The 22,185-nt window shown below is 47.0% G+C and overlaps 1 protein-coding gene across 1 annotated transcript in view; it reads left to right on the top strand.

Annotated features, from left to right (window-relative positions):
• Positions 1-15,109, top strand: part of LBP (lipopolysaccharide binding protein) — a 28,541-nt gene extending 13,432 nt beyond the window's left edge. The window contains exons 7-15 of the mRNA XM_065893677.1: positions 1,911-2,002; positions 3,391-3,567; positions 5,146-5,205; positions 7,388-7,555; positions 8,944-9,011; positions 9,547-9,589; positions 11,750-11,813; positions 12,624-12,700; positions 14,730-15,109. Of these exons, the coding sequence (XP_065749749.1) occupies positions 1,911-2,002; positions 3,391-3,567; positions 5,146-5,205; positions 7,388-7,555; positions 8,944-9,011; positions 9,547-9,589; positions 11,750-11,813; positions 12,624-12,700; positions 14,730-14,774 (794 nt within the window). The 3' untranslated portion in view covers positions 14,775-15,109. The remainder of the gene's footprint in view (positions 1-1,910; positions 2,003-3,390; positions 3,568-5,145; positions 5,206-7,387; positions 7,556-8,943; positions 9,012-9,546; positions 9,590-11,749; positions 11,814-12,623; positions 12,701-14,729) is intronic.
• Positions 15,110-22,185: the final 7,076 nt, after the last annotated feature.

The raw sequence follows: 22,185 nt of genomic DNA on the forward strand, positions 1-22,185 counted from the left end.
TTGTGTAGAAGTTAATACAGAGAGAAAAGTGCTCAAATCATAAGTGAAGAGTTTTTAGAAACTTTTCACGAACTGATCACATGCACGTACCAGCTTCCAGATCAATATACAGAACACGACTGGCCTTTCAGAGTCCTCCCGTGTCTCCTTCTGACACTGCCCACCCCTCAGGGTGACCACTAACCCAGCTTCTGCTAGCAAAGATTAGCTTTGCACTTTGTACATCAATGGAACCATACAGTAGAGTCTTTTATCAAGAGCTGGAGGCTTTCCCTATTCAACTTTTTTTTTAAAGGATACACATTTTATTTATTTATTTATTTATTTATTTATTTAATTTATTTATTTTTGGCTGCGTTGGATCTTTGTTGCTGAGCGCGGGCTTTCTCTAGTTGCAGTGAGCAGGGGCTCCTCTTCGTTGCGGTGCGCGGGTTTCTCATTTCGGTGGCTCCTCTTGTTGCGGAGCACGGGCTCTAGGCGTGTGGGTTTCAGTAGTTGTGGCACACGGGCTCAGCAGTTGTGCCGCACGGGCTTAGTTGCTCTGCGACATGTGGGATCTTCTCAGACCAGGGATCGAACCCATGTCCTCTGCACTGGCAGGCAGATTCTTAACCACTGTGTCACCAGGGAAGCCCTATTCGACTTTAAAATATGAGGTCAATCCATATTGTTGCATATCGTGAGTTCATTCTCCTGCTGTGTAATCCACCGTGTCCATGTCCCTCCATTTATTTATCTATTGTACTATTGAAGCCCATTTGGGTAGTTTCAGTTTTCGACCATTGTGGGTAGGTGCTGTGAACATTCTAGCTCCTGTGGATGCATGTCTTTGGGTATATACCCAGGAGAGAAATTATAGGTTTAGCCTTAGCAGATCCTGCCAAACAGTTTTCCAAAGTGGTTTTAATAGACCTCTTTTTTTTTTTTTTTTGGCCATGCCACATGGCTTGCAGGACCTTAGTTCCCTGACCAGGGATTGAACCTGTGCCCCCTGCAGTGTTAGCACAGAGACCTAACTACTGGACCATCAGGGAATTCATTTTAATAGCTGCACAGTGTTCTATCTTAACGGATGTCTCCATTTATTTAATAAGTCTCCAGCTGCTGGATAGGTAGGTTTGTTGCCGTCCTTTGCTATTGCCAACAGTGGGGCAGGGAGCGCCTCACACCACCTCTTCCCCTTCAAATGTAGCAAGTGGAGGCCCCGGATCTTGGCTACACACATAAAGTTGGCAGAAACAGGCCCTGGCAAATTGTTGAGGTGTTCTCTCATGCCTTGGCCCCCAGGTCCTCCACACTCACCTGTTGACATTCCCCTGTTGACATTCCCCTTCAACAGAGACCCAGGCAGGCACAGACACCCAAGTGCTTGGGACAGAAAACTCCCGTCCCTCCAGGGCCTTGGAGCGGAGTCTCTGGGCCCTTTGGACATGGCCCAGCCTTCCTGGTTATTTGGTTCGTACTGGTAGGAGGCTGGTGTCCTGGAAGATCAAGGTCTCGGTTGTAAACTTGGGGAGCAATAGCTTTGGCTGGAGAGTTTTTCCTATTGTGTGGCTTCCTAGGTGTGGAAGGGCTGCCAGACCTGAGTTCCTCCTGCCCTCAGGGTATGTGTGTGTGTGTGTCTATGTGTGTGTGTGTGTGACTGTGTGAGTATGTGAGACTCTGGAAACTGCTCAGGCCCTGGGCTAAGCATACCAGCCCCCTTGTGGCTAAATCACCAGTGGAACCGAAGAACCCATGTCAACTCTTTCTTGGCAAAGGAGTTCTTTGCCCCCAGCACTGGGCTGGGTGGAGGGTCTTAAGGTGGAGGGGCAGGGGGCTCTGAAGAAAGTCACAGAGAGTGTGGGTCAGCCAGAGCCCTCACCCCTTCTCCCTCGTCTGCCTCCTAATTCTGCCCTTCCCCCGTTCAGTCACCATGGAGATGGACACTTTCGCTGGGATTGATTACAGCTTAATGGAGGCCCCTCAGGCAACAGCGGAAATACTGGACGTGATGCTTAAGGTAAAAGGGTCTGGGGGGGGGGGGCGGTCTTGGGCGGGTCCAGGCCCAGTGCGGGGTCGCCTCAGGGTCAGCCCTTCCTGGGGCCTCTTGTTCTCCTGGCTTCAGATCTGTCCTCATCTACCCGTGGTTCCCACTGTGTCAAGGGCAGGGCGATATGGATTGCTGCGGGGTGTTCCCAGAGCCAGGATCCTCCCACAGTGTCTTTTTTTGTTTTTGTAAGCTTTTTTTTTTTTGGCTGTGCCTGTAGCTGTGGCGCACGGGCTTAGTTGCTCCGCGACGTGTGGGAATGTTCCCGGACCAGGGCTCGAACCTGTGTCCCTTCCATTGGCAGGCGGATTCTTAACTACTGCGCCACAAAGGAAGCCCCGCCCACGCTGTCTTACATCACTTAGGCCTTGAAACTTCCCTTCCCCCTTCCTCCCCTCTTTCACCTTTCCCACCAAGCAGGTGAGGTCAATCAGAGCTGGCCCTCAGTGGTGTAGAGGAGCTGACCAGGAGGTCCTATAGGTTAATAGACCAAAGCTTCTGCGGATCGTTTCATTAAGGGATTCTGGATACACACTTTGATCCAAAGGAAAACATCCTTTTTATTTTTTAATTTTTATTGGATTATAGTTGATTTACAATGTTGTGTTAGTTTCAGGTATACAGCAAAGTGTATCAGTTATACATATACATATATCCTCTTTCTTTTTATGTTGGGGGTAGAAGTTTTATTAATTAATTTATTTTTGCTGTGTTGGGTCTTCGTTTCTGTGCGAGGGCTTTCTCTAGTTGTGGCAAGCGGGGGCCGCTCTTCATCGCGGTGCGCGGGCCTCTCACTATCGCGGCCTCTTGTTGCAGAGCACAGGCTCCAGACGCACAGGCTCAGTAGCTGTGGCTCACGGGCCCAGCTGCTCCGCGAGCACGTGCGATCCTCCCAGACCAGGGCTCGAACCCGTGTCCCCTGCATTAGCAGGCAGATTCTCAACCACTGTGCCACCAGGGAAGGCCCCCCTTTTTTTTTTAAGATTCTTTTCCCATATAGGTCATTACAGAGCATTGAGTAGAGTTCCCTGTGCTATACAGCAGGTTCTTATTAGTTATCTCTTTTATATATAGTAGTGTGTATATGTCAGTCCCAATCTCTCAATTTATACCTCCTTCCCTTATCCCCTGGTAACCATAAGTTTGTTTCCTACATCTGTGACTCTACTTCTGTTTTGTAAAGAAGTTCATTTGTACCCTTTTTTTTTAGATTCCAAGGAAAACTTATTTAATGGTGGAGTTTCAGGCAGTGCCTCCAGTCCACGTTCCCTCGTCAGACTCTATAGACAACTACCTAGCTCAGATGTCCAGCCCTGGGATAGACTTAGAAAAGTTCAAATGGATTCTATCTCTCTCTCCAGGGTGAAATTTTTAGCCGTGATCACCGCTCCCCGGTTGCCTTCCTTGCGCCTGTCATGAGCCTTCCAGAAGAACACAGCCGAATGGTCTACTTTGCCATCTCTAATTATGCCTTCAACACCGCCAGCCTAGTTTATCACAAAGTGGGATACCTGAACTTTTCTATCACAGATGACATGGTGAGAATAATAGCACAACAGCTCCCACAAATGACACTGTCTCCTTTCTTCTTTCCTTTCCACGCATTTACATCAGTGAAATAGTAAATTATGACTAAAAGAAAGATCAAGAGCAGGAAAATATAAGTTAGTACAATTTCCCTTTTCACTTTGGCTGCCAGAGAGCTCAAAGTCAAAGTTCTTTCTCCCTTAGAACAATCGTGGAAGACTTTGTGGCTTGCTTGTCTGTCTTTTACTTTTCCCTCCAGACTCGATCTGTTATTCTAATTCATACTTTCTTTCATCCTGATGGTCTGTGGAGGTTTAAAAAAAGATTTTAGTGAATGGGGCAGGACAATAGATACACTGATAAATGCAAAAGTTACATAGAATAGAAAATAAAGACCAAGTTAAAAGTAAAGCACAATTTTATAAAGACACTGGGCCCCCAAATTGATTTTTTTTAATATCACGAATCTCTGCAGGAGCTTCCTGTAGCCAAAATGGAAAGGGTACATGATTTAGTGATTCACAGCAAAAAAGAGAGACAAAGTCTTCCGAGCACTTAGCTCTAAAATAACTGTGTCTTTGTATAAAGAGATGTGACTTTGTATGAAGGTTACTGAATTTTAGAGTGGATCACATGGTTTTCTTTCAGTTTCTTTAATATTTCTGGGGTTTAGATGGATGTTTCTTGTAGCTCTTTGTAAAAGCTGAGGCCTCGTGAACAATGTAGGGAGGGTGGGGGAAACACAATGCAGTCCAAACTGGATGGTCCAGCCTACCCTGGTAATAAATTGAGGACCAGCAGTGATGGATGGAGTGACATGTGTCCTTTGACTCACCCACACCCAGGCCTTTTACTTCTATGGCCATGTTTGAGTCACCCTTCCCACCTGCGGTACAGTCCCTTCTTTCAGTGGGTGGGATCACGGTAGCTGTGTTTTACTGAGCGCTCACTATGTGCTAAGCCTTGGGCTAGATGCTTTGTACCCACCATTTCACTTAGCCCTCACAGTGACCCAACAAGTGGGGACTATAATTATCTCCATCTTATAGGTGAGGAAGTTGGGGCTCAGAGAGGTAAAGGCACTCACCTGACATCACATAGTCACGAAGCCAAGAGTCAAACCTAGATCTGCGTGATTGAAAATCTCACCCTTGTGGATCCTCTGATTGAGTCCTGAGTGTCACTTATGGCCCAAGGAGAGCAGTCAGGATCCCAAGGACTCGTGTGCTCATGGTGAATGCAGAACAGGCATCTCGCCATTGCCATGGTAACCCGGAGCAGTCAAGAAGCTACATTATTGGGCTTCCCTGGTGGCGCAGTGATTGAGAGTCCGCCTGCCGATGTAGGGGACACGGGTTCGTGCCCCAGTCCGGGAAGATCCCACGTGCCGCGGACTGGCTGGGCCCGTGAGCCTGCGCGCCCAGAGCCTGTGCTCCACAATGGGAGAGGCCACAACAGTGAGAGGCCCATGTACCGCAAAAAAAAAAAAAGAAGCTACATTATTGAATATCCCCCCACTTCCCCAACTCTCTTCAGACCTTTGGCTCCGGCCGGAGCACCTAAAACTTCTTTGTGTCCCTTTGCCGCAGGTTCCGCCTACTTCTAACATCCGACTGACCACCAAGTCCTTCCGCGCCTTCTGCCCCCGGGTAAGGCTTCCCTCAGCCCTCAGGGTGCAGGCTGAGCCCCCAATACTTCAGGGGTTTTCTTTAAAACCTCCACACTCCTCTCAGCTTGACCAAGAGTCAGAAGGCCAGCAGTGGGGCCCCCAGTGAAGGCCGTGGTGCTACAGGTTTGGGGACTCCCTTCCCTTCAAGGCCCAGATAACAGGGGCCTGAGCCCTGTGTCTCGTGGGACCCCAGGCTGCCCAGTCTTTCATTGATGATCTCTGACAATACCAAGGAATGCTGACATGTCCCACAAAATGTGTCCTAATTAATAACACCAAGCAATTACAGAGGGCGTACTAGGGGTCAGGCACTGTTCTTGGTGCTTTAAAAAATTATTTTTTAAATGGATAATAAATTCTCATTGTTCAAGATTCAGAAGACATAGAAGGTTATAGAGTGGAAAGTCCCATCCACTCCTGTCCCCTAAACATCCAGTTCACACCCTGAGTCCATCAATATTGTCAGATCGTACACATCTTTCTGGGGCTATTCTATGTATATGTGAACAAATGTATGTCTTTCTTCCATTTTTTTACACAAATGGAGGTATGTTTTACACTCCATTTTGTACCTTACTTTTTCTTTTAGTATACCAGGAGATGATTCCATGTAGGTAGATAAAGAGCTTCCTCACTCTTGTTTTCTTGGGAATCCAGTCTGCCATTGTATTATGGATGGACCATAGTTTGGGTAATCAGTCCCCCATGGAAGGACATTTACGTTGTTTCCAGTCTTTTGCTACATCAGTGTTGCAGTGAATAACCCTGTAGCTTGGTCTTTGCTGGACTAAGCTCTTCATGTTCAATATCTCATTTAATCCCACGGAAATCCACCTGTCCTGTTGCCTCTCCCCTACCTTCTGAGTCCCCCCAAGACACAGCTCAGACAGGTGGTAGTGTTTAAAGTTCCTTGCAGAAGGCTTGATGATGGCTGAGAGGAATTATAACGGTGGGAGAATGGTTGAACTTTAAATACTGCGGTACCTGGGTCACGTCCTTCCATAACATACCCTCACAGAGGCCCTTTCTCTCCCTAGAGCCCCACAAAAGCCCAACCTGCCACCATGTTGTCGGCGCTAGCTTTAGAGGGACCTTGGCTTCATCCTGGTTCCAACATCCCTTTTGCCCAAAAAGAGGAGGAAACTCTCCCCTCCCTTCCTGCTCACATCATAATCAACCTGACACAGAAGCAGCTCGGGTCACCTTCTTAGTCAAGTGGTTTACCTCTTCAACCTTCTAAAGATCTCCCTTTTACAACTGAATGTAGATTTTATATTTGCATAACCAAAAGGCTCATGGGACTGTCGTTCCTCCACCAACTTCCCCCGTAAAAGGAACAGTCTTGACCCCAAATTAAATTCTAATTAAAAGGAAAATTGCCAGCTCTTTGAAATGGTGGGATCTAGGTGTGCTGTGCTTCAGAAACAGTGGTGTCTGGGCTTTGCATGTGCAGTTACCTGACTGTGATGGGGGTATAGAGAAAAAAAGAGCTCTCACCCACTGCCCAGGGAGGGGTGTGGAGTGAAAAAAAAATCAGCCTAATCTTTCTGGAGGACAGCGTGGCAATCAATAACTGGCAGAAGATTTAAAAATATCCCTGCCTGGGGCTTCCCTGGTGGCGCAGTGGTTGAGAGTCCGCCTGCCAATGTAGGGGACGCAGGTTCGTGCCCTGGTCCGGGAAGATCCCACATGCCACAGAGCAGCTGCGCCCGTGAGCCATGGCCGCTGAGCCTGTGCTCCGCAATGGGAGAGACCACAACAGTGAGAGGCCCGCATACCACTAAAAAAAAAAATCCCTGTCCTTGGACTCAGCAATTCCATGTCTAGGAATGTATCCCCCAAAATAATAGCCAACAGTACACAGGAGAGTGGTCTTTAAAATGGCAAAACCTTGGAGACAACTTGATGTGCAATAATGTTAGATCAATTGCAGTACCCATGCACAGTGGAATACAATGCATCCATGAGATAAATGACACAGACTCCATATGTCTGATGTGGAAGGATGTCCAGTTATACCTTCAAGAGAAAAAGGCACAGAGCATTTTGTGGAAATTAAACCAACCAAGAAGTGTTCTCAGCTTGATCTGACTCCCTCAAGGGTCTCCCAGCAAACCTGCATGTTTCCTTCTCTTGACATAATTTCTTCATTCTGCCCTCAGTTAGCCAGACTGTACCCCAACACGAACTTAACGCTCCAAGGCACAGTGGTCTCTGCCCCGTTCCTGAACTTCAGCCCTGGGAATCTGTCCTCAGCTGCCCAGATGGAGATTGAGGCCTCTGTGCTCCTGCCCAACTCCGTCAAGGAGCCCGTCTTCCGGCTTGGTGTGGTAAGGTTCAAAGGCTTGGCAACATTGTTCCCTTTTCCTACATGCTTTTTCCCCCACTCCCCACCTGGCTAATTCTTTAAGATAGATCTCAACTTAAGTATCACTTCCTCAGATAGGCCTTTCTTGGTTGCCCTTACCCCTGATCTACCTTAGGTCCCTTGTCATTTTTTTTTCTTGTGGCACCCTATTATTTTTCCTCATAGGACTTATTGTAAAGATACCAATGTAGCTGTTTGCAGGTTTATTTGCTTAATGTATGTTTGCCCAACTAAGTGAGTCTGGTCTATTGTGGGGAGGAAGGCAGAGGGGATCTTTGACCTGTTGCTCTGCTCTGTAGCTATCTCTGACCCCTGAAGACTACATTTCCCAGGCTTCCTTGCACTGACTTCCAGCTAGGTCAGCCAATGGACGACACTGTCAGGAGAACAGAGGGTGGGAGGAAGGAAGAAGCCAGAGTATTTCTTCTTCTCTCTCTATCTTGGACAGAGACTCAGGCACTGACTGTGTCTCCTCCATGGTGCCTCCCCAGTTCCTCCCTCTGTTCCTCCAGTCCTGGGGTGCAAGCAGCTTCCCACCCCTGCTAATCTCTGAGTTGCCTCTCCAACTCTTTTTTAACTTCTCAGCAATTCCATCATTTGTATAACCAATCCCCTGTATGAAATTCCCTCTTGGTTAAATATTGAGAGTTGTGTCTCCCTTCTCAATGGACCCTGTCAAACAGAGAAGGGATTCTGAGTTTTTTGGGGGTCCTGCTCACAGGATGGAGAACTTTGCTCTCTTGTTCCAGGTCTGAAACTCAGCAAGACAAATTTCTAGAAGAGTAATTGCTCCCAGATGTTATATCTGCAACTTGATATTGTTGTTATTGTTATCAAAATTGTTGTCAATATATTTTATTTTATTATTTTTTATTTTTATTATTTTGGTAAAGCAGAAAAGGATAGCTTTATTGCTTTGCCAGGCAAAGAGGAACACACCAGACTTCTGTCCTGAAAAACTACGTGTCCCCAATATATTTTAAATTAAAACATAAGCTATTATCATTACTATTATTATTTACTCGGGCTGAATCTTGGCCCTGAGATAGCTAGAAATGGTCCCTTTAGAGATCTCCAGGCATAGGTCTCTATACCTTCTCTTGGTAGTATGTTCAAAGTTTAATTGCTACTATCATAGTCAGCAATTTCAAGTAAAAATATTCAAGTCCAAGTTCAAATGTTTATTGAGCACCCATGATGAGCTTCCTGGGAGTCTAATCTAGTGGGCAAGTTCCTGCTTTAACTCAGTGAGATGTTTGCTTAGAGGAGACAGCAGGTCCTCATAGTTATCTGTTCTGTACATGACAACCTCCTTCATTTAGACCTGTTTCTTTCTACTGGAATTACCAGGCCACTAATGTGTCTGTCATGTTGACCTTCAACACCAGCAAGATCACTGGATTCCTGAAGCCAGAAAAGTAAGTCAGCCTCGTGACTTACATGGGGGGCGCTCAACTGGGCTCCATCTGACGCTTCAGCTGATTCCCTGTAGCTGGAGGTGGGATGTAACCAGATCCCCCTGTCAAACCGTGGGGCCCACGGTTTGGGAAGGAAAGTTAAATTTTACCCCAGTTGGCCCAATTCCTTTGGCCAACTGGATCTGCCTCCATAAACTTCCTTTTCACCTAACCCCCATTACTTCCAAATTTCTAAAGAATTTACTAATACTGCTTTTTCTTAATCTATGAATTTTAGACATCGGCAATATTGACTTCCTGAAATTATAGAGACTGAGTTCTTTTATGCTACACACTTCCCCTCTGCAAGTCTTCCCAGTAAGGTTGTATCATTGTTTTTGGTTCCTCAATCACCTTTTTCACTCTCACTGCTACCACACCCTGGGCCCTGTGCCTTCTCAAGATGGTGTCTCCTCCTTTCTGGGGATCCCTACATTGCTTAGGTTTCCCTTGAACATAATGCCCACATCTCTGAATCTTCTCTGATTTGTTATAGGATACAAGTGGAACTGAAAGAATCTAAAGTTGGAGTATTCAATGTAAGTTATTATTGTTTTTATTTATGAAATGATTAGGGTAATAATTAATTTAGAGTATTTACTAAATAATGCTTTGGCACCTATAATAGAAAATAGAAAAGGAGAAGAGTTACTCTCTGCCCTAGAAAAGCATAGAAGTTCTTGAAGACAGGAACCATAGGGCAGAGGAACAGTTACCTCCCAATATAAGACAGTATAATTAAATCATCTATTGGACAGAATTCTTTTAACTGCAAAGAATAGAAAGCCAACTAAAAGTGTCTTAAGCAAGCAGAAGGAATGTATAGGTCATAACCAAAAAACAAAAAAGCTAAGGCTAGAGGTTTCAGGCATAGCTGGATCCAGGTGTTCAAATTAGTACATCAAGAATCTCCAAGGGGAGGGGAGAGGGGCGATATAGGGATAGGGGGAGAATGGTTATTAAGGGATTATATAAAATCGTGTGAAACTTTTGAAAATTGTAGAGCACTACAGAATTTAAAGAATCTTTCATTCAATTTTTTAGAAAGAAAAAATCTATATATTCCAAAAAAAAAAAAGAATATCTCTCCATTCTGCTTTCATCTGTGTTGGCTTCATTCTCAGGCAGGTTCTTCCCACTGGTGGAAAACTCACAAATTTCCTGTAGTTTCTTTTTTTTTTTACCCACAAAAAAAAAAAAAAAAAAAAAAAAGCCCTCGTTGGATTAATCTTGGTCATGTGCCCATTCTTTAGCCAATCACGTGGTCGGAAATTGGACAAGGTCAGTTGGCTGAGCTTGGTTTAATCTACACTCCCCAAGCCAGGATTTGCAGTCCCAAACCACATGGACTGAGACTGGAAAGGAGGGTTCCCCAGGAGAAAATAGGGACTATTATTAAAAAAAAGGAATTGAGTGCTGGGCAGGCAAAACCAAAAGATGATTTCCACAAAGAGGAAAAAGTGATGAAATAGGTGGTGCCATATTAAAGGAGGAAAAAGAATGGGAAGTTTTATGTGGGCTGAAACAATCGAGGAGAGATTTCTGAAAAGAGGGAAAGTGGGGTGATGGCAGCTGCTCACACCTTTTTACCATCCTATGGATACTGGTTCCCTCTGACCACACTTTACCTGCCCCCCACTTCCAAGACTTTCCCTCAAGTAGAAATGGAAAAAATACATCGAGTGTGGGGAGAAACATTGCCCACAGGGACCCTGAAGGATGACTCCTTTCAGAGAACAAAGGCTAAAGTGAATAATGACACACTAATATTGTATCTGTGCATGGCATGTAAAAATGTTCTATGAAGTAAATTATTCATGTGTAAAGAGTCACAAAAAGACATCCTATCATGTTTCCAGAACATCAATTGTAAAAAATAAGACCTGTAGGGCTTCCCTGGTGGCACAGTGGTTGAGAGTACGCCTGCCGATCCAGGGGACACGGGTTAGTGCCCCGGTCCGGGAGGATCCCACACGCCGCGGAGCGGATGGGCCCGTGAGCCATGGCCGCTGAGCCTGCGCATCCGGAGCCTGTGCTCCGCAACGGGAGAGGCCACAACAGTGAGAGGCCCGCGTACCGCAAAAAGTAAAATAAAATAAAATAAGACCTGTAGAATCAGGTAAATCTGGATTCAAATTCAGACCCTGCTGCCTGAGTTCTAGCAAGTCACTTTCATTCTGTGGGCCTCAGTTTTCTTATCTGTGAAATGGGGACATTAATATTAACTTCGAAGTGTTCTAGTGAAAATTGAATCAGGTGTAGAAGTAATGCTCTGAGCCCTATACCTGGCACATAGTGAGTGTCAAAAGTTGGGTTTCATAATTTTTGTTTTGACTTAAAAATCTTTTTTATTATATAAGTAACTTGGGAAAACATTTCCACTGTAAAAAGAAAAATTAACTACTAAAGATAAGGCTAAGCCAAACCTTGATGTTCTTCCTGGAGGATAGATAGTTGGGTGGGTAGTCTTCCAAATTTTTCTATCCCTTTGTACACATATAAATGTGCATCTCAAAATAGTTTTATCTTATCAGTTAGTAGCATGATGTAGGTATCTACCTGAAACTTGCTTTTTTTCAAGCCTTTTGCCATGTCAACACATACAAAACCACCCCACCCACGGGGTGGCCTCTCTGGAGGTTTGTTGGTGGGCAAGATGGTACATGTGGTTATGGTGTACCTCTCCTATTCTCCACCAGGTGGAGCTGTTGGAGGCGCTGCTCAATTACTACCTTCTCAACACCCTCTACCCCAAGGTCAATGGTAAGTATCACTATGGATTTTTCCAAGTCAAGAGTGGACACTGCTCTTTCGGGGAAAGAAAGCTGGGACCAGGGCTCTCCTGCAGGCTGTGTGACCTTGGGCGAGTCACTTCTCTTCTCTGAGCTTCAGTGTCCTGTCTGTGAGACAGGAGTGTTGAAGTCAGCCCCACCTCATTCCAGGCCTCTAAGGAGGGTTGAGGATAGGGGCAGTTTTTGGAACACAGTAAACCTCCTCCTAAGAGAGAAAGAGGGGCTCACAGAAGTGCCCATACACACCCTGAAGTGACAGGTGAGACTGAGAACCAAGTTAATATACAGGGTACAAGGCAGCCCACCTCTAAAATCACATTCCCCAGTTAGTTGCCATCTCCCTGGTCAAAAAATAAAACTTAAAGACCTAAACCCTCTTTGCATGAGACCCTGCTTCATTTGGCTACAGTAGAAAGCAGGATGCAGGTGGGGGGCAGAGAACAAATGCCCACTGGATTCTTATCATGAGTAGACGCTGCCCCATCCCTGCCACTGTCTCCACAGAGCACCATGGCTGAGGGCTCAGGCTCCTCTGTCAGTCTGCCTGGCATCAAATCCCAGTTCTTCCACTTTCTAGCTATGGAACCTAGGACAGGTTACTTGGCCACTCTATGCCTCAATTTCCTTATCTGTAACATGGGAATAATAATCCCAATCTTTGGTGATAATTAAATGGGAATATACCATGTATAGGGTTTGCAGAGAGGAACTTTTTGATGTAAAATTGTCTCTGTAATTATTTATTAACAAATGTCTCTCGATGTTCTGCCGCAACCTCCAGATAAGTTGGCAGAAGGCTTCCCCCTCCCTCTGCTAAAGCGTATTCAGCTCTATGACCCTGTTCTCCAGATCCACAAGGTCAGTGGGTTCAGCAGGGTTCTGAGGAATTGGGGAGGGGGGTTGGTTAGCTTTCCTGGTTTGCAGGCTATAACTCAGTGGGTGGGACCCAGCCAGCCCTGCAGCTGGGAAAGCCTCCCCGGGGGTGGGATGGTTCAGGGTCAGCTGGATGCCATGAGGCCGTCCACGTGTCCTTTAGAAGTGCCACCTCTATGGGGGCAGGTGGGATTTGACACAACCTGTGTCACAACTTTCCACCCCCTGCCGCCCCGCCCCCCGGCCGTGGGTGACCTGGGAGAACCTCAAGACCAGCTCGTTTTAAAAATACAGCAATCCTAGCCATGCCAACAGCTCAGGTTCTGAAAGCCATTAGTAAGTTTTTAAAATGTCTTCTAATTTCTTGGGAATTCCCTGGTGGGCCAGTGGTTAGGACTCGGCACTTTCATTGCTGAGGGCCCGGGTTCAATCCCTGGTCTGGGAACTGAGATCCCACAAGCCGTGTGGTGAGGCCAAAATTAATTAATTAATTAATTAAAATAAAATTTCTTCTAATTTCTTAAGTAGAAGAGCTTTGATGTATTAATAGATACATGTTTGGTGTGCCGTCCCTCAGAGACCCATTGCCCCACCACACTCATAGCTTGACTTCTGGTGTACTTCCTTCCAGCCTTTTGTCTCCTGCAAGCATTTTTTGAAATTGTTTTCTTGTTATGGATAGTTGCCTTGCTAGCGCTCAGACCTGTTTTCTTTTGGTTGCAGTCTAGTCTTCCTTCCCCCCACCAATGCTAAATTCTGTCCCAAGCATGCAAGGGACCATAATTTACTTAACTATTTGAATACCAAGGAATATGTCTGATTCTTCACCAGACTCTCCACTCTTCTGACCAAGCATTTTATGCGCCATCTGTGCCCCACGCTTCAGGTTATCTTTCTAGAAGAGCATCCGTAAGGTGGGATGACTGGGTTGGCAGGCTTGTGAGCATTAAAGGAGATGGCTGCTTTGTGCCTGGTACATAGTCAACATCCAGCAAACAACAGCTACTAAAGAGAGGGACAGGCAGCAGAGTGATCAGGAACATTGAAACAGAGATCAACAGAGACATTTGAAAAACAAATATTCCGAGCCCTTTTGCATCCAGAGATACTCAACATCCAACTATTGCTGAGAGTTTATAAGGAGTGAGACAGATCATTGTTCAAAGCAAGGACTGAGTGACAATTCATGCAGCTGGCCTCAGTTTTCCCCTGTGTAAAGTGGGGTGTAGCCCAAACCTCACTGGGCAGTTATGAAGATTAGAGCTTCTAGCTCAGTTTGGCACCATGGAAGTCATTAGGAATTTGTTAGATTGACCCTTGAACAACACGGGTTTGAATGGCCCCATGTCCGTGTATACGCAGATTTTTTTCCATAATAAATACAATACTGTGGTACTACACCATCTCTGCAGTTGGTTGAATCTGTGTATGAGGAACTGCGGCCGCGAGGAACCGCAGATATGGAGGGCTGACTCTAAATTATACGTGGATTTTCCCACCCATCGGTGCCCCTAACCCCGCAGTTGTTCAGAGGTCAACTGTATATACTATCATATCCAATAAAAATTTGAGGTCAGCTCTGCCCATGTGTTTGACCCCCAAAGGCAGGGGATGGTTGCTGTGGGAAAGAATTGGATTTTGCTCTGAGTTCAGAATTCCCACCCCTTTGGTGATGGAAACCTACGAGGAAGTAGGAGAATAAACCCCAGCGGCTCACAGTTTTGTCTTATTCACCAAGGAGAGAGAATTTAGGTGACACAGGGGACATTTATAAGGTCTTCCAGGAAGCAGCAGCTTGGGAGATGACAGATAAATTGCCACGTTAGAGAAGGTAGCTGGCAAAAGCTGTGCTTTATGGAGACCTTGGGACAGAGGCACACGCTCGATTTATGCACTGACCTGGTTTCTGGCAGAGCTTGTGCTTCCCCAGACATGGGCCTCCCTTTAAATCAGAGATGCATCTTTTTGGAGTAGAGGATGCTTTTACCATCCTGTCCTGTCTTTTCTCTCCTAGGACTTCCTGTTTTTGGGCACCAACGTCCGGTACCTGAGAGTTTGAGGACAGGGCAAAAGACAGGGCTTGGGGGCCACAGCTGGATTGCCAAGTTGCATTTCCAGATGTGTAGCATATTCCTGGAGATTCTGGGAGGATGAAGACCATTTCTGTTATCAGCTCTGGGGGACTGGCCTCTGTCCCCACACTCCTCCTTTTCAGCACGTACACCCACACCCCCTCTAACTCTGGATTTTACTTTCCCACCAGGATGGACCGTCCTCCCCCTCTAGCCTGTACTATCTTCAAGGGCAGGTCTTTTTTATTCACCATCAGATCCCTGTGCCTAGCAGAGTGCTTGCACTTAGTAGGTCCTCAATAAATATTTATTGAATGGCTCAGTGAAGGAACCATCTGGTACTCTAGCTGAACCCCCCCTACTGCCAACCCTCTCTTATTTAAGGGGTCTTTGGATGGTCAGCTCCATCTGTGGTCTTCAAGGATGAACCCTGACCACATTCCCATTTCTCAGCGCTGCTGCTGTGGGGACCTCAATGAGAGAACATGGGATTCACTCCCTGCTCAGCCCTGGACCTGGTGCTGATGCTGGCTCTCTAAGACAATTGTCCATCTCAGTTTGGGGGCAGTTCATGGGCTCATTTCAGTACGTGCTCCCTCTCTCCCTCCCCCTCTGTCTGCTGCAGACACAGGAGCCAGAGGGTCTCCGGGAGCAAAAACTCAGCCTCCTGCTGCCCTCCCCATTGAAACGGGTGTAAATTAGGAGGAAATGGATCTGTCTAGGTTTTGGGTCTGACCCGAATAAAAGACTCATCCAACTGTTGTTTATGAGCCCCAAGCCTGGAGGAAGAGGCCGTGATTTCTAATCACTGAACAGCCAGCCTTTGATCAGACTTTACCAAACAGTCATTTCCAAGTTGGGCCCCCAGGGACTGGGAATCAGAAAGCTCGTTGGATGCTTTCTTAATTGTGTAAATGAGCAGGTGGATGGAGCTGCCGGCTAGCAGATAATTCACAGGGAATAGACCCATTTACGCTGCGTGTGACAGAGATGCATTCCAATATGGGACGATGCACTGTCACCCAGCTGGAGGCGGGGTGAGCCATGGCTTCGCCTCGTCCCTTTTGTTCACTTGTCTGCCACCATCATCCATCCTGTGATGGACTGTGAAGGGCTCGGCTTCATCCAGCACTGGCCACGTGGCCTTGGACCGGTCCCTTTCCCCGTTTCCCCCACTTTATCCTGTGAAATAAGGATGATAATAATAGTAGCCATGTCCTAGGACTCTTATAATGGTGATATTAGGTAATCCATGTAAAAGGATTTATTTAACCCTAGTGGGGATTCAATATTTATTGGCTGGACGTGCTTACTGAACATCCTCCTGTTTGCAGGCACTGAGTCGGTCAGCACAGGGGAACTAGAGGCAGCACAGACCCAGTTCCTATGTCTGTTTTTCAGGACATTGCCTCACCGTGGAAAGAGCCAGTCTTGGCTCCAACTTACTTGCTTTGGGCCTCAGGGAAAGGCCTCTCTAAAGCCTGTGTCCTCCCCGGTCAAATTTGCTGGGAATACCTCCTTGCAGGGTGACTAGGGACTCAGCGGGTTCACGTCCAGCTTCTGGGGGTGAGGGGAGGATAGGGCATAACCAGGTCCTGGTAAACAGCTGATGCGATTATCACCTGCCTTCCTTTGGGCTCCCCAGAAGCAGACTCTGAAACAAGGAGGCGGGTACAAGTAGTTTACTGGGAAGAGGATCCCAGGGAAATAACCAGTAGAGCAGAGAAAATGTGATGGGGGGCGGGGACGGGCTTCCCTGGTGGCGCAGTGGTTGAGAGTCCGCCTGCCAATGCAGGGGACACGGGTTCGAGCCCTGGTCTGGGAAGATCCCACTATGCCACAGAGCAACTGGGCCTGTGAGCCACAATTACTGAGCCTGTGCGTGCAATGAAGAGTGACCCCCGGTTGCCACAACTAGAGAAAGCCCTTGCACAGAAACGAAGACCCAGCACAGCCATAAATAAATTAATTAATTAATTTTTAAAAATTTGTAAGAAAAAAAATTGGGGAAGGGAAGGCAGCCTTTAAAGTGTTCATGATCAAACCAATTACCACCTTAATCCCACTCAGGAAACTCTGGGAGCCAGTGTAGAACACTCAGAGTATCCACCCAAGGGCTGAGATTGCCGGGATGCTTGTACATCGTCTCCCATCAACCACTGTTTGAGGGGAGCTCCTGGGGACATCAGTTCTCTGATTCTTCTAGTCTGGGCAGGGCGGGCTCTAGCATCTGTAGAAACCTCTCAGGCAAAGAAACACAAGTGGCAGCAAGTAGAACTCAGGTTGGCATGTGACTGGTAAGATGGGTGGGGCCCACGCGTGGCTGTACAATAGGGTAGGAGTTCACCAGCTCAAAATCCTGGATGTGATATGAGACTGTTGGCCACATTGCCTGGAAAAGCTGTGGGTTGGTCTCCTCTGCATATTTGTAAGAAACTCAGCCTAGTTTTCAAGCAAGTCTTCATTTCAGAGCATTCTAGAACGCTCCAGGACATTCCAGGGGATGGCCCCAAGAAAGGACTCTGGGAAGCCCAGGCACGTACTTGATGAGTACGGGGCAGCCGGGTTTGCTATGAAACAGGGGGAAAAACCAATTCTTTGTGAAAGAACAAAATATTTCTCATTCGCAAAGCAAGGAAAGGCCATTCCTACCCAATGAGACTAAACACATTCATTCAGTAACAGAGCCTCAAGTTAGTGTCATCATGTCTTGCTGGGGTAGCTCCAGGACAACCACTGCTGGTCCTGGGGTCCCCTAGCAGGTTCTGACACCCTGAAATCCGACTATAGACATGCAAGTATCCTCAACAGCTCAGACCTTATAGGAGGACTGGCCTTGGGACAGCACATTCTGATATTAATGATCAGAACTCTGGGCTATCAAAGAACCATCGAGAGACTATAGAAGAACCATTGATAGTTATGGTGCCATAGAGCTCACGCCCACACAAACTAAGACGCCACCCTGGAGATGCTGCACCTCCTGGTTACAAACTGACTCCCGCTCTGCGCTTCACTAACTTCCCAAGAGCCCTCGTACAGCTACACAATGTTCCACACTTGTGGACATACAAGACAACTTCCTCTTTCTTAGAGATTAATCGGATTTCCTGGTGGGGATGGACCACAATTTTTTTAACCAACCCCCTACTAATGGGTCCTTAGGTTGTTTCTGATATTTGGCTTTTATGAATGAGAAGTCCAGCTCCTTATTTTAACTGAAGTCCAGCATTTTAACCAAAATCTTACGTGTGATTTCTGGGGCCTGACCATAGGCAATTACAAAGGCTTTACCTGACAGGCCTCGTGGAGGAAAGCTACCCTCCTCATCCCAGTCTCGGTGCCCAGACAAGGCACTGTGGTCTCTGAGGGGAGTTGCAGTCAAGGACTCAGACACCCTGGACAGTTATGCTCTTTGCATATTTGGATTCCTAGCCCAGAAGCCTTTGTTCCTAAGTTTTGGGGTTTTTAAAATAAATTTATTTTATTTACTTTTATTTTTGGCTGCATCGGGTCTTCGTTGCTGCACGCGGGCTTTCTCTGGTTGCAGTGAGCGGGGGCTACTCTTTGTTGTGGTGCACGGGCTTCTCATTGCAGTGGCTTCTCTTGTTGTGGAGCACGGGCTCTAGGTGCACGGGCTTCAGTAGTTGCAGCACGCGGGCTCAGTAGTTGTGGTGCACGGGCTCTAGAGCACAGGCTCAGTAGTTGTGGTGGACGGGCTTAGTTGCTCCGCGGCATGTGGGATCTTCCCAGACCAGGGCTCAAACCCGTGTCCCCGGCATTGGCAGGCAGATTCTTCACCACTGCGCCACCAGGGAAGCCCTCGTTCCTAAGTCTCTTTACCTGAAACCTTAGGCAGAGGTTTCCAGAGGCCTTTGCCAAGGACTCTGTCAGGGAAAGAAGGGGGAACCTTGAAGATATTTTCCCCATAATGACTCACACTCAGTACTTTTCCACTCCCAGCCCTTTCCCCCTTCCCTCCCCCTGCCTCCCTGGCTCAGGGTCCAGGAACCTGACAGTGGTTTCTTTTTGGGGATCCTCATCAGTGAGACGACCCCAGCACTTGCACCGAAACCCCTGATCCACCTGCACCTTGTCCCATGGGGGAAATGGAACAGGGGTGTCGGTGCTTTCTCTGGTTTGAGCCGCTCGCTTATGCTATTGGAGTGAGTGACTGAAGGTTTCACTGTGGTTTTCATTTTGGCTTGTCGTTGCTTTAATCAACTCCTCCGACACTTGGCAGCCCAGCTTTCTCCAGTTCAGCTGAACTCTTTGACAATAAATAGTGCTTCCGTGAAAAACTTTACCCATACGTCATTTCTTATTCATGCATCCATAGAAACATAGGAGCACGTACATCTGTGAAATAAATGTCCAGAAATGGAATCCAACCATTTAAAGAGACCCTTCCATCAATTTAGCAATCGTGTGTTTGCTCTCAGTCTCTCCTCTTTCACCCTCCCCCCTCCTCCTGAGTATGCAGGGGCGGGGACTCACGTGGGCTCATGACAGTGGCAGTGGCGTGGGGGAGGGTTATGTAGTAAAGAATTCACCTTGGCTCAGAGAGGGGGCTGGTCTTTGCCCTCAGCCCCTGAGACGTCATCTCTAGGCCCTTGGGAAGTCCTGCCTGATCAGAGTGTCTTGTCTAGCTGGGAGCACTGCACATTCCCGACAGTTAACGGTGTGAACTATGGTGGGGACTTTGGGTGACATGGTACCATCTGGACCTCCAAAGGGGCTGCAGATGGGGTCAGCCACGTGGGTGGTCAACCATGTCTACAGATGGAGCCCCAGTAAAGACTGGACACCAAGGCTTGGGTGAGCTTCCCCAGTTGGCAACACTGTGCATATTGTCACAGTGTGATGCTAAGAAAGTAAGGCCATCCACGGATCCACAGGGAAAGGCCAACTGGAAGCTCGGTGTTTGCAGCTTCCCTGGATTCTGTTCTCTGCCCCTCTTCCACTGGCTGACTTTAATTGGTATCCTTTCCCTTTAACAAACTGTAACCAGGAGTGGAACAGATTTCCGTGAGTTCTAGAGTCCCTTTAGCCAATTATAGAACTTATGGGTGGTCTTGGGGACCCTCAAACTTGCAATTGATATCAGAAGTGAGGGTGGGTGGTCTTGTGACTGTGCTACCTCTAACTTCACAAGGGGTCTTGTATTCTCCGGCTCCGAAACACTGCTGGCCTCAGACACTGAGCTCAAGGCCAGTGACACTGATATCTGTTCTCTGTGATCTGACCAGGCCTGGAGGGCCCTCATCTCCTGCCCCCCTGACTCATCCCCAGCTCTGTTATTTTTGGTGCTACAAGTCCTGTACTGGTCAGGATCCCTAACTTCAAACTTCAGAATCCACTCTGGTTGATATAAGCAAGAAGGAGGTTTCAGTCTCCAAGGATTTGAAGACCATCAGTGGTTGCCATGAGCCCCACTCATGAGTATATGCCTTTGGTCCAGACCTCTCTTCTGAGATCCCCACCTGTCCCATAACTATAGGCTTGACATTCACCTCCAGCTGACTGTATTAGGGGGCTGCACCTGGCTCATGTGACAAAGGAACCTGTCAAGGTATCCTGAGGATTTCCCTTGGAGTCTGGTACATAACTTCCCTCACAGCATATCTACGTGGGCCTGCTTTTCCCAGCCCACAGAGGATTAAAACACAGCAGAACAGATGTCTGCTTTATGGCCACTAAAGAACCCAGAGCTGGATTCTCTCCATCCCTTAGAGAAGGCTTTCCTCCCACCTCAAGTGATCTCATGGGACCCTTAGTGCAGACCTATCATCACAAACCCCAGGGACAGGTAGGCTGTTTTTGAAAGGATGCTCTCACCACTGCCACCACATCTTGGGGTGCAGGGCTAGTCCCAGAGCCATCACTGGCATTCCCCAGACCCAATCAAGCCCAGCTTTCTTTCAGCCCTACCCCTCCAACCCCAGCTAGCTTTCTAGGACCTGCGGTTCAATCAAAAGTGCCTCTCTAAGAACTCCCCCTGAAAAAATCCAGGTGTTATCAGGAATGTGGAGTAACCGCAACACTTGTCCACTGCTGGTGGGAATGTAAGTTGGTACAACCATTGGAAGGATAAGCTACAGTTGAACATGGATGTGCCCCATCACCCAGCAGTCAGACACCCAACTGAAATGCCCAGCTATGTTCACCAAAGACACATACTGGTGTGTTCATATACACTCTTCACCATAACCCCCAACTGAAAATAACCCAAATGTCCATCAGTAGTGGATGGATGCGTGGTGGAAGATTCGCACAACAGAACTTCAACTGCGCACAGCAACGTGGACACCGCCCACAAACAGAGCGCCGAGTTAAAGAAACCTGACGCAAAGGAGTACCTGCTGGATGAGCCCACTGACACCAAGTTCAGAAGCAGGTGAATCTCATTCATGGAAGCAGAGGTCAGGAGAGAGCTCATGCTGCCTGGGAGGGGGACCGACCGGAAGAGGACATGAAGAGCTCCTAAGGGGGTCTGACAGTGTTCTACTTCTTGATCTGTGTGCTGCTTACATGGGTGAGTTCACTCCGTGAACAGCAATCTATCTGCACACTTATTATTTGTACACTTTTCTGCATGTATTCAAAGAAGTATACAAAACATGCGTCAGTCTGTATTTACGAGACTTCTTATAGTGTCTTTTGTTATGTAGGCCCCCTAGAAACAAAGTTCGATTTTTCTGGGTTTATTCATCTACTATACCAGAGCTGTGTGGGCTGTTTATTGTGGCATTGTTTGTGATAGCAGAACAATAACCAAACCCAACAAAACAAAAACTGGAGGCAACCCATGTGGCCCTCGATAAAGACTAACAGATAAATTATGGTGCATCCACACAGAAGAATGCTGTGCAGTCACTGGGAAGAATGATTACATATGCAGACATGAAAAGATGTCAAGGCGTTATTAAGTAGAACGTGTAAGCTATAGAACAGTAGGTACGGTATCATCTCCTTTTATTTAAGATGATATAGACATATGAATGCTTATATGTACACAGGAAATTTCTAGGAGGTTACCCGTTACTGGAAACAGAGGTTACCTCTGAAGAGTGGAAATAAAGGGTTCATTAGGTTGGGAAGTTTTCATTTTCCTTGTGCCATTTTGTAGTTTGGATTTTTTTTACATAAGCGAATATTACTTTTTAAAAATAAAAATTGTAAGATGTCAATCAAAGCAATTTAGGCACATGTTTAAAAAAAAATCAATGTACAAAATGGATAATCAACAAGGACCTACTGTATAGCACAGGGAACTCTACTCAGTATTCTGTAATAGGGACTTCCCTGGTGATCCAGCGGCTAGGGCTCCCCGCTCCCAACTCAGGGGGCCCCGGTTTAATCCCTGGTCAGGGAACTAGATCCCACATGCCGCAGCTA

The sequence above is a fragment of the Phocoena phocoena genome, chromosome 15, assembly GCF_963924675.1.
Source record: "Phocoena phocoena chromosome 15, mPhoPho1.1, whole genome shotgun sequence".
In the NCBI taxonomy this organism is placed as follows: domain Eukaryota; kingdom Metazoa; phylum Chordata; class Mammalia; order Artiodactyla; family Phocoenidae; genus Phocoena; species Phocoena phocoena.